Source organism: Chiroxiphia lanceolata, chromosome 3 (assembly GCF_009829145.1).
Source record: "Chiroxiphia lanceolata isolate bChiLan1 chromosome 3, bChiLan1.pri, whole genome shotgun sequence".
NCBI lineage: Eukaryota > Metazoa > Chordata > Aves > Passeriformes > Pipridae > Chiroxiphia > Chiroxiphia lanceolata.
The window spans coordinates 96,548,089-96,565,060 of record NC_045639.1 but is presented as its reverse complement, the minus strand read 5'-3'; the positions used below and the strand labels follow the sequence as shown (position 1 = coordinate 96,565,060).

General features: G+C 37.8%; 1 protein-coding gene across 2 annotated transcripts in view; it reads right to left on the bottom strand.

Moving 5' to 3' along the window:
- Nucleotides 1-300: 300 nt before the first annotated feature.
- Nucleotides 301-16,972, bottom strand: part of TDRP (testis development related protein) — a 29,525-nt gene continuing 12,853 nt past the window's right edge. For both annotated transcript variants that reach the window (XM_032683821.1, XM_032683820.1), the window contains 2 exons: nt 5,968-6,071; nt 301-3,683 (listed from right to left, as the gene is read on the bottom strand). In XM_032683821.1, coding sequence (XP_032539712.1) covers nt 3,338-3,683; nt 5,968-6,071 — 450 coding nt within the window. In that variant the 3' untranslated portion in view covers nt 301-3,337. The remainder of the gene's footprint in view (nt 3,684-5,967; nt 6,072-16,972) is intronic.

The window sequence follows — 16,972 nt, the reverse complement described above, 5'->3', positions numbered from 1 at the left end:
GCTTTCATAACAGCCAGTAAATTAAAAAAACAAACCAAAAAGTTTAAATCAAATACCAGTAAAGCAAAATATTTGTAGTTTGTTAAAACCAGTTAATTCTTCCCACTGTGAAAGCAATGTGTGATGCTTTAAATCTAGGGTGCTGCAGCTTCCGAGATGGCATGATTCACGGAGTTTGGACAAACATCACTGTCACTTCCTTGGCCACCCTCTACAATGATACAAGTAACGTCCACACAGATGGAAACAAATTCACATGACCAATAAAATGGAATCAGAAAAATGTCAGAGAATGAGGCATTTCAGTTCAAACTAAATCTTTATTCATATGGAAAATACTACTTTTCTTTTTTTGCAAATGATGCTAATAAATAAAAATACTCAGAAAGAACTTTGCTCAGTTAAGTGACTAGTAACAGCCACACGAAGCTTTTAATTCCCATTAAAACCACGCCAACGATCATGCAGATTGGCTACGAGAAAGCAATATAAACTATATTTTATTTTGTGCAATCTTATCGTACAATCTTAATGCTACCTTCTTCTAAACCATTTCACACAATTTGAAATGCAATTCCAAAACAAATTTTAAGGAACATATTCTACATTTATTCCACATATGGAGCTGTGGATAGCTTAAGCCCATAAATGTATAATGTAGTTAAGCATCTAATGAAGGTAAAAGAAGAAAGGACCCCATTCTGAAAATTCAGACACATTTATAAACATAAGAGAAGGAAAGCTCACACCGTGAGTTCTTAACAGACAAATAGATTATTAAAGCATAACAATAAATTATATTAAATTTGATAACATTGATCCTTAGAATGGTTATTTCTGAGGAAATATCACTTAAAAAGCACACCAAAACTTTCATCACTAGGAATGAAACTGAAATTTTACATATCTCAATTTCCCACTTAGATGCAATTTTGTTTTATAATAGGCTTCAGATTTGTTAGCATATTCTTTATCATACATCTAAAAACAAATTGAAAAAGGTTGCAGTTAAGCTGTGCATCAAACACGTCATCAAGGTGAGAAACAGGCACTTGACAGTATAATGTGCAAGGCAAAACCTTTACTGGTCACAGTATAAATAGTTTCTCCAGGAGTGAAATTAAAAGTTCTCAGCCCATCTTTAAGAGCTGCTAACAGATCTTTTTCTGTTCTTTTAAGTCAGCACCAACAACCAAACTAAATACTAGCTCATGCCTTAAAGGGTATTCCATAAACTATAAAATGCAGCATACTTAACCCAAGAATACTAACTCTTTCCTATAATTAACCTCAGTGTATGTATTTGCCCAAGGCAAATACAGAGTTTACTCACAGACTAAATGATGCAATATAAATGCTAACCTTTTCTCTATCAGTATTTTTTCAATAACTAATGCCAGTTTTACAAATATATTTGCCAGTTGTTGCAAGATCCTGTTTTGTAGCAGAAAACATCAATGTTTTTTTATATAAACTTAAGAACAATGTCTTTTAACATCCTATTAATATCAGGAAAAAAGAAAACAACCCAAACCATTTTGTTACAGTTTCCCTTCAGGCACATCTCAGCAGGAATCTCCAAAAAATAGCTATGTAGGAACTGTAAGCCAGAAAACTCTATGTGAATTGGAGGGAGGAGAAAGAGAGAGTTAAGGAAGGAGTAATGTGGCAGTAACAGAAACAAGGTACAAGCTTAGAAAAAAATGGCATGCATCCCTTTCCATCAGCATAAGCTTCTTGCAAAATATGTTTACAAGACATCTGTTATATAAAGGTATATACTTTCTTGTAAAAATGCTGATTTTCTCTGACATGCTAGCTTGATCTTCCAACTGTACTGGCCATATCGCTAGGCAGTCAAGTTTTCAGTTCAGTTGAACAATCAGGAGAGAAAAGGCCTACTGTTCATTTCCTATGAAACTTTTGGTTTGATTTTTACCCATGAATGTTAAAGTAGCATTTATGTGGATCATATAAACAAAATAGAAACCAGCTTTGGATCTGGCATCAGCTGCACTGCTAATGAGAGATAATAAGCTAAAAAGAGGCACTTTTATTAGTCATATATACATTTCAAATCTCAAGTTTAACACTTCACCTACTTTTACCAAAAAAAATCAAAATATCAGTAGCTAATAAAGCAGAGCTTTATAACAAAAATGCTTCAGAAGTTGTGTGTATGCACACACTTGCAATGGCTCAGTTACTCTGCTACCCTGAAAATGCCAGAGTATAATTCGGTCATTGCTTATGGGGTGGGGGGGAAAGAACAACACAGCAAAAAACAAAAAAGATGGTTTTAGAACAAGGATCAGCTATCGTAAAAATATGAGAACATATGCCCTTCCATAAGAAGCAACTTATACCTAGATCCAGATTCAATATCCCCCCAGAATATCAAGATCATCTTATGCTCTACTCACTGCCGCTTTCCAAATTGTCAATCATTTTTATTTTTGGCATAATATGCATCTTAAAAACTGAAAAACTTAGCATTGTCAAAAAAAAAAAATCAATATTAAAAGAAAAGAAAAAATCAAACCAAAAACACCCCAAAAACAAACAAAAACCAACACAAAAAAAACCCCCAAACCAAAACAAAAACAAACAAAAAAACCCCAAAACAAACAAACCAGAAAAAACCCCAAATGCTCACCCTCCCCCCCCCAAACAAACAGGAAAAAAACCCACCAAAATCCCCCCCCCAAATTCTGGAAGACCCATTTGACCTGACTATTGGTGACAATCTTCTAATGGAAGGAATTACATTAGAATAGTATTTTCCCACTTCATACACAGTATAGCACATTGTGACAGTAAGCATCTTGTGTGCACAAGCTGAAGTATATGCTGAGGCTGAAGATTTGGAAACAGTCTACTAAGTACAAGCATTCTCCCTGCAAGCGACAGATCAGTATTCTTGGTTAAAAAGGGACAGCATCAAAACTAAAATTTTGAGTGACCCTCAAACATCAGAAAAGAAACAGGACTTGAGCTAGTGGAACTTCCTACATAAGGCAGTCAAATTTACAACCAGTGTATACATTCACTAAGGAATTACTTTTTTTTTGGTAAAACCAACAATCCAACATACTGCAAAGTCTGAATGTGAAATATAGGCACAAAATAGATTCTCTACTTTTTTTTCAGTGTGGAAAACATAGCTATTTAACAATGTAATAAGAAAATTTACTATCAGGTGAGCAAAAATTTGTAACAATCTGAATAAAACAAAGTACTGTATAAAGGTGCAAGATCGAGCAGATTTGATTTTGGTTTAAACATATGAGTAAATCATGGAATCTTTCTCTTCTTATCTATAAAGCATTTCACGTTATCATTCTAACTCTTCCCAGTTGTCAGTAAGGTTACCTTTGCTTTGACGTCTAATACTAACCAGCTTTCCAGCTGATTTGATACTCCACCGGGAACTGTTTCCTGAGCTGGCCAGGTTTGTGTATTTTGTGGAGCCTTTGGTTTCATCTTCCCAGCCTGACCAGGCTGTATAGTCACTTAAAGGAGTGGCTGCATTGCTGGTGGAGTCAGCAGTGCTAATCTGCGGTGGTTCCCATCCCTCAATCTCATCTGGTTTCCTAGGTGGAACATTCTGCTTTATCACCAAACTGTCCCAAAAACCTGGCTTCTTTTCAGACTTCATCTCTTCCTTTAACTTTAGATTTGTTCTACAAAAAAACAACAGTGCAGTGATAAATTTCTTCATTTTACAATGTATGTAGTAGTTATTAATAAGCATTCAATTAATTTATATATTTTACAGTCAGGGATGCTAATGAGTTGTCTAAGCATCCATTACTGTCAACTTCAGGAAAAACACCATCATATGCATGTAAGCCTAAACACAGTAGAATCTTGCAGTGATTAATCAGAGGAGGACTGAGTATGGTCATTTCCTATTATAAAAGAACTTACATACATACCATCACCCCCACCAACACCCCCCAGGGGTGAATTACACAGAACTGCCTCTGGAAATGTACCAAGTATTTTAGAATGCATTATAACTATTTAGGACTTTAACCAAAAAACAGTACAAAACAAATAAACAAAAAACAAAACAAAACAAAAATATCTCCAGAGGTAGGCTAATAGAAGGAATATGAAAATGTCCTTTGTAACACCAGCTTTAACACTCACTATGTCCCTCAGTTTCATATTCCTGTCTACCCCTTGCCAGTTAAACCTTATACCCTAAAATAGTTGATGTACTGTGAGGACAGTATTAGGACTTTAAAGATACCAGCTTTATCTACACAATATCGTGAAAACAGCTGGTTTGTACTTCTGGTATGAACTCCCCAAATCCCCCTCCCAAACCCAAGAAATAACAACCTTTACTGTAATTTCTCTCTCAAAGAGACATTTGTAAGGCTACTCATATTACTTTTCTTATCCCATTAAGAATCTTCAGTCTTAATAATTTCATATTTGCAGCTGGAATATTTAAATTACAGAAATGTCAAATGTTTACAGTTAATTTTCTGTGCAGGGTTATGTACATAATCATATAATGGGCCACAAGGATAGGCTGAACACCAGTGGTGAAACACACAACCTTCAGGGTTCAATGAGCTAAACAGCAAATTGAAAACATTATCCACTAGTAGCATATAAATTCCTTAGCCACAACTAAACTCACCACTAAATCTTTTTCTAATATTTCTATTAAAAGAGCTTTTTTCCATCCATGAAATCTTTGCTCCCTCATATTTAAATAGAAGCAATTCAATCAATACCTTTAAAATTACTTTTCCTTTACTGAATTTTGAATTTATGATTACTCAGAATTTTCATCATGCTAAAACCAGTCACATACTCCAAACACTTTTCTTGTATTTTGTAAGCAGTGAACTTGAAAAGTTCAATTTTTCTTTAAAAGTAAAGTAAAAAATGTGGTATACAGTTAAAGAAAAATATTCTAAACTTAAAAAACAGGCAGTTTTCATAATAATACCAAAACAGCTTTCCACATCTGTGGTAACTCTGTTTAAATACTTTTGCTCTCTTCACTGTGTTACTTGATTCTTATATTCAGCATCAATTGCAAGCATCATTAGAGGAGCCTAGCATCTTAGTAACACCCGTAAAAGTGTACACAGATAGCTGGGAACTTTTGTGAAGTTTTATTGAACAGGCTCAAATGGAAATGGAAATATATGCTTTTATATTCTATGTTGTTTATTTATATGCAAACACCCCCCACATGCAGGTATATACACTTGCATTCTGAAACACATATATTTCAAAGTAAACTGGAAACAAAGCATACTACAGAAAGTCTGATCAAAGCTAATATTTGGCTGGAACAGATCTACTGATATGTGGCACACTTGGTTTGTACCCAGTGTAGTTAGGCAGCACATGAAGGTAAAAACTACATATATTTGTAACAGCAAAATAGTCTGTTCTGGGAAGAGATCTGTTCTGTTCAGAGAACAGCTCTAATCATGTCAGCAGCAGAACTGCGCCAAGTAACCACCTCAGCTCCGACAAGGAAGACTTGCAGATCCTAGTATAGCTACCCCACTTAACCTTTTTAGGTGTAGTAAGACTTCAAAAGAGAAAGTAGGGCATGTAAAAAAAGGAATTTGTAAACTCAACCATAATTAATCTTTAAGAGGAAAGACAAGAGGTAAGAATGACTCTTTTACTCAGAAGCCTTTACTCCTTTTCTACAGTAAAAAAATTATTATGCAGCTAAATTCCCTTTTCTTCCTGACAAACCTAAAAATGTTAACAACATCTGTCCTTTCCAAATACAGCATGCCTTATTCATTGTAAGACTAACATATACATAACTCTGAAATGCACCGAAACCTTTCTTTGCTGATTTGACTTCCAGGAGTTGAACACTACTGTTCTCAGTGCCTAGCTTCATTCCTTTGCACAGCTATTTTCTGTTACAGCGAGTGCATTTTAATAGCAGATAGACCGCTTGGTTTTACTTACCCTTTGGATTTTGGAGACTTGCATCCTGCTAGCAATTGCTGTTCATCATCTTTATTGAACATAGATGTCACTTCCTTCCAACCCCGGAAACTTGCACCTTGAACCTATACAGAGAAGTAAACATTCTCATAAATGTGAATCAGACCTACAGGCACAGGGTCACAACAGACAGGACAGCCACATGAATTATGAAACTCTTAAGATTTAACCCCAAAACTACAGCTTCTGGACCTGCAAGCAAAAAGGGTAAGAGCATTAGGTCACCAGTGACATGTAACATGTGACACTAGTGCACTACAGTGTGTTCCCTAAATTTCCTGTGACCGTTAAGCATGCAGCATAAATTACTTTTTCAACTTTATTTCACATTGAGGAGAGAGGTTCAAACCTTTAATAAAGAGGTATAGGTTATTTTTACTTTGATAGCATGCTTATAAAAAATGCACGCACTGAATTTGAAAGCCGCTGTTCTTCCTCACAGAGTCCAGTAAGAATGGTAGTGCCAGTCAGTCAGTGTTACTTGATTACATTAAAATAGTTGTCAACATAAGCAAAGGCTAATTCATCACCTATTATTATGCTTCATCTTGCTTCATCCTTTTTGCAGAACTCAGAGGTGCAAATTAGTATCAATTTGCCATTTAGGTTTTAATTGATTACAGTTTAACTGGTATGTCCACATAGGCCTTAAAACATGTAAGATGTCACCTACCAATTGAGCACAAAAATCAGACAGGAAAATACTGGTACTGCCAACTCCTCACCTTTCAGAAACCCACAGGCTCTACCATTTACAGGAGTAACACAACACCCTTGTTACCACATGCTAGTCATGGAGTATTTCCATACCTTGTTCTCCTGTTTTACTGTGTCCTGTGCTTTCACTTCTCACCCACCTTCCCTACTCACATCTGAACTGCTTCAGCTTCTTCAACTCAGAGGCATAGCAGGTCTGGTTTAGGATCAGGAGAAAGGTCTAGCCTAGCCTCAGTGTCACTTTGGAAAGATACAAACATGGATCCAGCTATGGGCAAAGCACTGGAGAACTCTGAAGAGGGAAGGCTGAGCAAGCCCAGAGCAGTTTCAAGCTCTTGTTTATGGGATATGGACAGACCCGGTACACAAGAGCCAGGTTCACCACAACTCACCTCTTCCTACATCCATGCCTACTCTTACTGTAAACCACAGCATTCCTCATGGCTTCATAAAATAAAACAACAGCTTCTACATACATATATATTTTTTCCCACTCTGACAATAAAATTAATAAAGCTTATAATAAGCAAACCCTCATGTTTAATTTAAACATACACTTTTATTTTTAATTAAGTTAAAAATATGTAGTTACTACATAAAAATATGTAGCATAAAATAAAACCAGGCAAGCTGCAGATGATACCTTAAGATACCTTGCTATTCAAAATCCTCGTGTTTAACTATCAGCCTCTTCAAGCAGTACTCAACATTTAATGCTTCTGTGGTGCAAATGATGGTCTAAGCATTCAATTTTAGTCAATGAAGGACTAATATTGTTACTTGTTTTAGTCATTCAAGTAAATTCTGTAAAAAGTTTCACATGAGGATTTGTTACTCTGACTGGGCTTCCTCTCACTGCACAGTACTTCATCCACAACAAACTTCCATAAAAAGGAAGAATTTCAGGAAGCTGACTGTTGAAGGAAGTAATCCATTTTAAAACAAGAAAGAACAAAACAAAACAAAATAAAACAAAAATTTAAAAGACAGAAAAACTTGAGAAAGCACTTAGCTTTTCGTAGGTTAAAAATATCCTCCATCTTCCTTGAGTTTGTAGGTCCTGAGGGAACTGGCAGAGGAAGTAGCTAAGACACTATTCATCATATTTGAAAAGTTATGACAGTCCAGTGAAGTTCCCACTGAGTGGAAAAGGGGAAATATAACCCCCAATTTTAAAAAAACAGAAATAAGGAAGACTGGGGAACTACAGGCCAGTCAGTCTCACCTCTTTGCCCACCAAGATCATGAAGCAGATCCTCCTGGAAAGTATGCTACAGTACATGGAAAATAAGGAGGGAATTGGTGACAGCCAATATGGCTTCACTAGGGGCAAATTCTGCCTTTCAAATTTGATGGCCTTCAATGACTGGGTTACAGCAGTGCTGGCTGAGGGGAGAGCAAATGGTGTCCTCTACACGGACTTCAGCAAAACATTTGACACAGTCCTGCACAATATTCTTGTCTCTAAACTGGAGACACATGGATTTGATGGATGAATCACTCAGTGGACAAGGAATTGACTGGATGTCTGCACTCAAAGAGTTGCAGTCAACGGCTCAATGTCCAAGAGGAGACCAGTGATGAGTGATGTTCCTCAGGGGTTGGTATTGGGACTGGCACTGTTTAATATCTTTGTCAGGGACATGAACAGTGGGATTGAGTGCACTCTTAGCAAGTTTGTGGATGGCACCAGGTGTGGTGTACTTGACATGCTAGAGGGAAGGGATGTCATTCAGAGGGACCTTGACAGGACAGAGGTGGGCCCGTGTGAACCTCATGAAGTTCAACAAGGCCAAGTGCAAGGTCCTGCAGCTGGGTGGGGCAGTCCTAATCACAAATACAGGATGGGTGGAGAACGGATTGTGAACAGCCTTGAGGAGAAGGACTCAGGGGTGTTGGTTGACAGCAAGCTCAACAGGACTTGGCAATGTGTGCTGGCAACTCAGAAAGCCAACGGCATCCTGGGCTGTATCAAAAGCAGCGTGGCCAGCAGGTCAGGGGAAGTGATTCTCCTCCTCTGCTCTGCTCTCATGAGAACCCACCTGGAGTGCTGTGCCCAGCTCTGGGACCCTCAACATAAGAAGTATGTGAACCTGCTGGAACAGGTCCAGAGGAGGCCACAAAGATGCTAAGAGGGCTGGAGCACCTCTGCCATGAACACAGGTTAAGAGAGCTAGGGCTGTTCAGCATAGAGAAGAGAAGGCTCCAGAGAGACCTTAGAACACCTTCCAGTACCTAAAGGGGGGCTATAAAAAAACCAAAGAGGGGTTTTTGATAAGGGCATGTAGAGAGAGGACAAGGAGGAATGGCCTTAAGCTGAAGGAGGGTAGGTTTAGATTAAATATTAAGAAGAAATTCTTTACTGTGAGAGCCACGAGGCACTGGAACAGGTTGCCCAAAGAAGGTGTGGATGCCCCATCCCTGAAACCATTCAAAGGGTTGGATGGGGCTTTGACCAGCAACCTGATCTAGTGGAACATGTCACTGCCCAGGGCAGGAGGGCTGTAACTAGATGAACTTTAAGGTCTCTCCTAACCAAAATCATTCTGTGATTCTATCATCTGTTACCTTACTCAAACTCTGCTATTTCATGCCTTTTTGGGAGGAACCTTTGCTACCATAGGCAAATTCACTACGTTTGTTGCACTTAAAAACTCTCACTGCCCTTTAAATTGGAAAAAGACGCAAATATATCTCAGTGATGTAATTTGTATATGTTTGTCTTTTTTCATTAATGATGTTTCATCAAGCCATTTCCACCTAATAAATTTGATAATTAAGAAAAAATAAACTCACCTTGTTACCAGTTTTCAGATAGCAATTTAATACTTAGAACTGGGTTAACTTAAATTATATGTACCTTTAAAGAACAACATTGATGAAAGACTACTTGGAGAGAAGCATTTATATGCATAGGTTTAATGTAAAAAAAAGGATATACCTATACATACACCTTCTTTAATCTAGAACATCATACATACTCCACCGAAGAATGCCAACCTTTGCTACCCTGTTTGGATACTCAAGCAATCCTCTAGCCAAAAAAACAAAAGTACCAATATCCAGCCCAAAGCTTTCCATATTTTTTAACTAGATTTTTTAAAATTTAATTTCATTAATCCAATTCTGATTTACACATATCTTTAAGAACAATTATGAGAAAAGTTCTATTCAGTGTCAATCAGATGGCATGTGCAGGTCTTCAGGTAAAAGCTCTGCACTCTTTCTACCTGTATGTAAATCACTGTCTATGTACACATTCCTTCAATATTTTCATATCCATGGCATTTGGTAGGTACAAACAAGGCTAATAACCATTGTAGCAGCTTGTAACTAATTTCTTCTTCTCTCAACTAGTCCTTAGGAGAAATGTACACAAAACATTTAAGATATATTTCCAGCACTTACTTATTTGATGTTTCCAAAGGAAACCTGAAGGATAATCTACATAAGAGTACCAATGTCCAAGTAGACCATATTTTGCCAGTACGTGATAAAAGTAATTGCAAAAGCCTACTATACATTAAACAGACTAGGCTGAAGGAAACCACATAAATGCAAGAGAAAAACCAGAACCTCTGCCTACAACACTTAAGCCTCCTCTTCTACACCTGCCTGCACCACCACTGACCTCCTGACACATCTTTTCTCCCAACTGAACAGGAGTCAACAGCTCAATCTTGATTGTCTTCTCAGTGGCAGCATACTGAAGAATTTAAACCTCAGCAAAGGAGGAGGTCAAATACTTATTTCATACTTCCAGAAGTTTCTTTGTAACTACTGAACTGTTTTTAAGACCACAATCCTGTTTTTTGACTACTGCTGTCATGTAGCTGTCACATACTAAAGAAATCCCTCAGGATAGCCTGCTGCATTTCTGTATTTCTTTCCAGAGTTCTTTAATGACTTTAAACCTACTGACAAGTGCCACCACCAATGCAGCTGGAACACTTATAGCTGCATCTGCTGGCAGGTACAGCTCAGGAAGGAGATCTTGAAGTCAGCATTCTCTGGAACCATCAGTTTGACATTTAGCAGCTGTATAGCCAAAAATCCTGGGAACCATCACAAATTCAGAAAGGAGATCCATAAATCAATATCCCCTATTTAGAGAGATGCACCCTCTAATACTCAAAACAATGATTCTTGATGTTAGGGGTAAAGGTCCTAGACACTAGCCAAGTTATGTTCTCCCTGAACATCATCTCCTGCTGCCACAGGCAAAGATAGACTGCCAGAATACATGGGCCAGTCTCTGAATCAGCTGGGAATTTCTTACAATTTAACAGAAGACCTGGAAAACAACCCAGATCCCAGAACAACTGACTTCCTTGCAATGGATGTCAAAGGAAGGTCAGTAAGCAAGATGACACTTCAGTAAACTGACTCCTCACCACACTGGAGACATATTTTATGTAAAACTATTGAAGTTATGCAAAGTATGAAAACACAGTACTGATATGGTCTTAAGGCATAAATCCTCTTGTGAAGCTCTGTATCTCATTTTTATGATGTAATTGTCTACACAAAACTCAAAAGTGTACTACTAAAATTTTCAAAAAGGTTTATAAATGTAACTAACTAGCTTATATTCTCAAACCTTTAAAGTATTTTTCCATGTGTCAGTGGAAAAAGAAATAACATCCAGAGTTCACAGAATCACACAGCTTTTACAGCTGGAAGGGACCTCTGGAGACCATCCGGTGCAACCACACTGCTCAAAACAGGGTCAGCTTCAGCAGATTGCCAAGGATCATGTACAGGCAGGTTTTGAATATCTCCACAGCTGGAGGATCCACAACCTCCTGGGGTAATCTGTTCCAGGGTTTGACTGCCCTCATGGTGAAAACATTTTTTTCTACGTTTTAAATGATATTTCTTTTATTTCAGTTTGCGCCCATGCCTCTGCCCATCCCTAAGCATCCTGAGAAGACGTCAGACTCTTTACACTCTCTCTGTTGCTGGTGTACATGCAAAGCCTTTCTTGTTGCTCTTCATTTTTCTCACCAGATTTAACTCTAGGTAGGTTTAACCCTTCCTAACTCCATCCCTGCATGCTCATATTCTCCTCAGGTCACTTGACCCTGCTTCCACCTCTTGTATGCTTCCCCTTTATGCTTGAGGTTTTTCAGGAACATCTTGTTCATGCCTCCTGCCACCTTCACTTCTTTCTCTGCTTGCTAAGTTGGGCTATTCTTGAGCTTGGAGAAGTTCATCTTTGAAAATCAAAGTTAACTGATACCACTGGAATAGAACCAGCGGTTACAGTCAAAACTGTAGTAAAAAAAATCAGTGAACTGCTTATGGGATTGCTAAAAAAGATAGCACTATTAAGGACTACAATTGTAACATCAGATGTGGAAAGTTAAAAGCTTTAGAAACCAGGTTGGATGCCCGCAGTCTACCATGTTTCAAAAATGTCAACGAAAAACAAAGAAGAAACTTCTCAAGATGCATTTCAGTGTTTTCTGAAGTAGGAATACAGACTAGTCTCATACCAGTTTGGCTACGACAGCACAGAGTATGCCTATCAGAACAGCAATTAATAAAGTTTCTCCCGTATCTTCCACTTTAGGTTGTGAAAGCCTTTGCAGAAATCCCCTGTGCAGTCACCTGAAATGTAAAAAGTGGCAGACTACTGAAAGCCTCATCATCATTCATCCTGTCCCAACAGGCATCTAAAGTGCTCAAGCCAGAGCACAGACTCTTTTCCTTCAGTAGAGGAAACTCCAGCTAATGAAGTACTCTTTTTTCCCCATGAGAAAGATGTCTTTTAATTAGAGTATCATCTGAAACTGGGAGTCAAGCCGTCCCTTCTAGAACATCATGTAAAGGATGCAGTCTGTATCCTACTCAAACTGTCTGCCGTTTCTCTCCCCCAGTCCCTTCCCTCTGCTTTGCCCAATGCTTCAGTACCAGTGCCCATCTGTCAGACAGATTCCCAGAGAGAAGTCTCACAAGGTGACAAATCTGGTTTATCAGATACTGCTGCTGAAAGGGTCAACCCAGTCCATTGCCTGTGTGATGCTGTGGAAAACCAGTTCAACTCACTAAGCCAGCAGAAATCTAAATCACTCATTTTTTTACAGTCTTTTAGGTTACTGCTATGAATCAGCTCATTAAAAGATGTCTCCGAAGCATGTGGAATTTAGGGGCAAAAGCACCTTTTTTTGCAGCAGCAACTATTATAACAGCTGAAGCACCCTCTGAAAATTGCAGTCACATATCAACTTTCTTCCATACATACAGCTTTGTACATACAGTATGGCTTCCCCAAACTCAGCCCTAAGCTCACTCTGTAAACTCAATCTTCACAGTAAGACTTCTGTTTTGTTACCTGTATTGATTCAAGTGAATCAACTGTACATAAATTGTATATGTTGACTACAACTTTTCTTTCTTTAGATAAAATAGGGAGAAAATGTTTATGATAGTTAACTTTATAAAATGCCCCAGAATGGAACAGGTCCTCTTAAATGTGAAGTCTCCTACAAAATTGATAAGTATTATTACCAAAACTTAGTTTAAGGACAACATTTTTCACCACATCAACAAATTCTGATCTTTAAATGATTCTTCATGTCATAATAGGGTAAATAAGCAATGAGTATAAATGAACAATCAAAGAGTCCACTGGGAAACAGTAAAGCATCACAAAGAAGGACACTTCAGTTAATTTTACTGTGTAAGGTAAACAGTTGATAATTAGAACTCTGCTAGAGGGCAAGAAGGTTCATAAAAATTGGGCTAAAATGCAACAACCAGCTAACAGCTCAGTATAAACTAATAAGTAGTTCAGGCCTTAAAGCGATTTTTAAAAGTAAATTACACAAAAAGTATGCAGATATAGATGAACATATACTAAGAGGACAATTGTGCAAATTTAACTGAAACAGGTAAACTCAGGCATCAGATGGATGGGTTTAATATACGTGAACATCTTATTCACACAGAATTCAATCAATTCAAAGAATAACAACAAGATTTGGGACACCGGGTTAGAGGTAGAAGACAAGCAGTTACAGTTCAAAACAAAAATTCAAGTATGTTTGAAATATTACTCTGACTGCATTATGATGGGTACCTGTACTTTCAATATATTCCTGTTAAGACTTTCTACTTCCTGACTGCTGGCCAGCAGGGCCTGGAGCACAGACGTCATCTCTGCAGGCTAGACAAGCCACATGACAGTCTTAGCAACAAAAAGAGCAATTACAAGGGATTCTTGCTGTATACCTGTGGTGAGAATTCAGCATGTTCAATGCCATTGTGTAGTTAAGCAGCTAATCCCTAAAAAGTCACTGCTCAGCAGGTACAAAATGAGATTTACAGAATTTATATTTGGGCAATGTTTTAGAGACCTTCACAAGTATTTTCACAGAGGATTGACAACTGGTGAATCAAAACTCTCCAGCAAAGTAGAGGCACTCTACAAAATGCTTGCAGATTTTTTTTTATAAATACAAACAAAAAGAAAGATTTTCCCTCTTGACCTTGACTGAGAAAGAAAACAATTGTTTGTTCTACAGTTCCCCTCACTCCTCCCCTTGAAAAAAAAAAGAACCTAAAATAAAAAAGCTAGAGATGAAATTTTCTGTATAAGTACCTTACAGTTCAATAAAGTTACAACTAAGTGCTTAACAATAAAAAAAACATAAATCAGCTTGAACTAAAGTGTTGTTCCCACATAATACGAAAACCCATTCATAACATACAAGAAGCCAAATAAGAGAAAATGTAAAAAAACCACTCCTCTCCAAATTTGTCTTACAGATATTAAAGCATTGGGTGGTGGGAGGGGAAGGGGGGTGTTTCAAGTCAGCCAGCCTCTGGTGTGCAGATCAGCGGTTACTCTATCCTGTGGCATGCAAAAAATGAAACTCCAGGATATAGCCCCATCAGGGTTGACAGTGACCGGCCTGCAATTCCTTGGTCTTCTTTATTTCCCTTTCTTACAATTGAGAGTTATACTTCCTCTTTTCCAGTCAATGGGAACTTCCCCAGACTGCCACAACTTCTCAAGAATGATGGATAGTGACTTAGCCACTACCTCAATCTCAGGACCACAGATGTATCTCATCAGGTTCCATGGACCTGTGCACATAAGGTTCCTTAGATGGTTTCAAATATGATTTTTTTTGTACTCAAATCTTTGTCTCTTTTCAAATCTGGCCTAAAACCAACTGTAGATGAAGTCTCTGCTGTACTTTTAACTCAGAAAGCCTCAGCACATAGGTGAGACCCCCCAGGATTAGTTTGTAGAGGCCAAATCATAGAATCACTTAAGTTGGAAAAGACCTCTCGGATCATCGAGTCCAGTGTTGACTGATGTCAAATAAACCATAGCACTAATTTCCATGTCCAGCGATTTCTTGAACACTTCCAGGGATGGTGACTCCACCACCCTCTCTGAGCAGCTTGTTCCAATGCTTAGCCATGCTTCCTCATGTCCAACCTGAACCTCTCCTGGTGCAGCTTGAAGCCCCTTCCTCTTGTCCTATTACTAATGCCTGGGAGAAGAGGTCAACCTCCACCTGGCTACAACCTCCTTTGAAGTAGTTGTACAGAGTCATGAGGTCTCCTCTGAACCTCCTTTTCTCCAGGCTAAACACCCCCAGCTCCCTCAGCTGCTCCTCATGATTCGCTCTTTAAGTCATATGTCCAGGCACAGTGTGAACACAAGTTCCAGATTTCTGCATTTTGCAGAGCACCACTAGAGGGTTCACAGTTCCTCACTTTCAGATACCACAAGGCTTTTTAATCAGCTATACCTGCCTTTCAAGAGAGCTGTTGAGAGGGAACTAGAGAAATTCAGCATTGCAATTAGCCTGTCCTCACTGCTCAGTGGGCAGCCTCCTGCAACAGCAGGATCTAAGACTGTTTTCCAACTCCATCTGTAGCCATTAGGACTAGTTCCTACTTTAAACCTCCAAACCTAGGTCAAAGGCTTTCCTCTGCAAATGGGCATCAGCACCGTCTCAAAATTCAGGCTTTAAGAGACCAGGAAGGCTGTTTCTCTAAAAAGAAGATACATTTTTTATCCACTACCTTCTTCTTCCAGAACTTTGTTGATCTTCACCATAATGCTTCAACACGGAGACTATTTTATTCATGATATGTGCATACCAAAAAGGCCACACATGTAATTCATCAGCCTTTTATTAACGTATTAAAGATTTTAGAACTTCTCGAGTATCACTGTACTGAGTGCTTCTAAGACAACAAAACAAGCAAATAAAATACAGAATCACTTTCAGAAAGAGAAGATAAGGATAAGGTGCTTTCTTGTGAATACATTTTTAAGACAAGAGGGTTTTATTTTAAAACAAAAAGTACTGCAGCTCAGTAGTTTGCCTGGTGACATATTTGTTGGGATTTTTTTTTAAGTCAAAGCACATACTTATCAAGCCTTCCTGAAGGAAGGAGCAAAAAAGTTTCAATATAAAACCGTTTTAGGAGTCTTTCCCTAAACATTTATCATCTGGTATAAAATATATGGTATTATATGTTTTCATTAAAAAATTATATTTTTTCAAAAGGGTAGGAAAAGGTATAATACAATCTAACTACTATTTTCAATGAAAATCATGCTGCGTCTGAAGTAGAACAAAAAGAAGTAACAGAGACAGATGTTCAGTTTATACATATTAATGTAAAGTATCCTGTTACGCTAATGAACCTATTTTAAAATACTTTTCTCTATACCTATGGAATTTCAAAACAAGCTCTAGCATATCATAATAACTTCCAGTTCTTTCATCTTCCACTCATGTATTTTAAAAACATTAAAGAAGATTCTTGGACACATATCAAGGTAAAAAAAAATTAACTTGCATGCCTACTCCTCTTTCCTGAAAGAGATACAGAATAAAATTCTTAACCTCTTGTGGTCGTGGAGCCAGCTGAGCTACATATAATGGAATAAGTAAGAGAGATCTCTTCTACTTTTCATGTTGTCTTTGGCAGTTGCAGCTAGATTTTAGTGCTTCTTTAGACTTCAGTTATTCCTGTGTCTTCTTATTTTCATTTTGTGCTCTAATATCTATCATGTGGAAGAAAAAAAAATAGGATACCTTTCCCTCCCCATTAATGAAAGAAAATAAGGCAACTGCACTGCTAATATTACTTCAATGAGAACCCCATGACCAAGGATCATACATAATTATAAAATCATCAATGAAGTATATAAATATCCTCCTTAATCAGATGTCCATGAAAAACTGGTAACTAGCATACAGTGACTGAAATA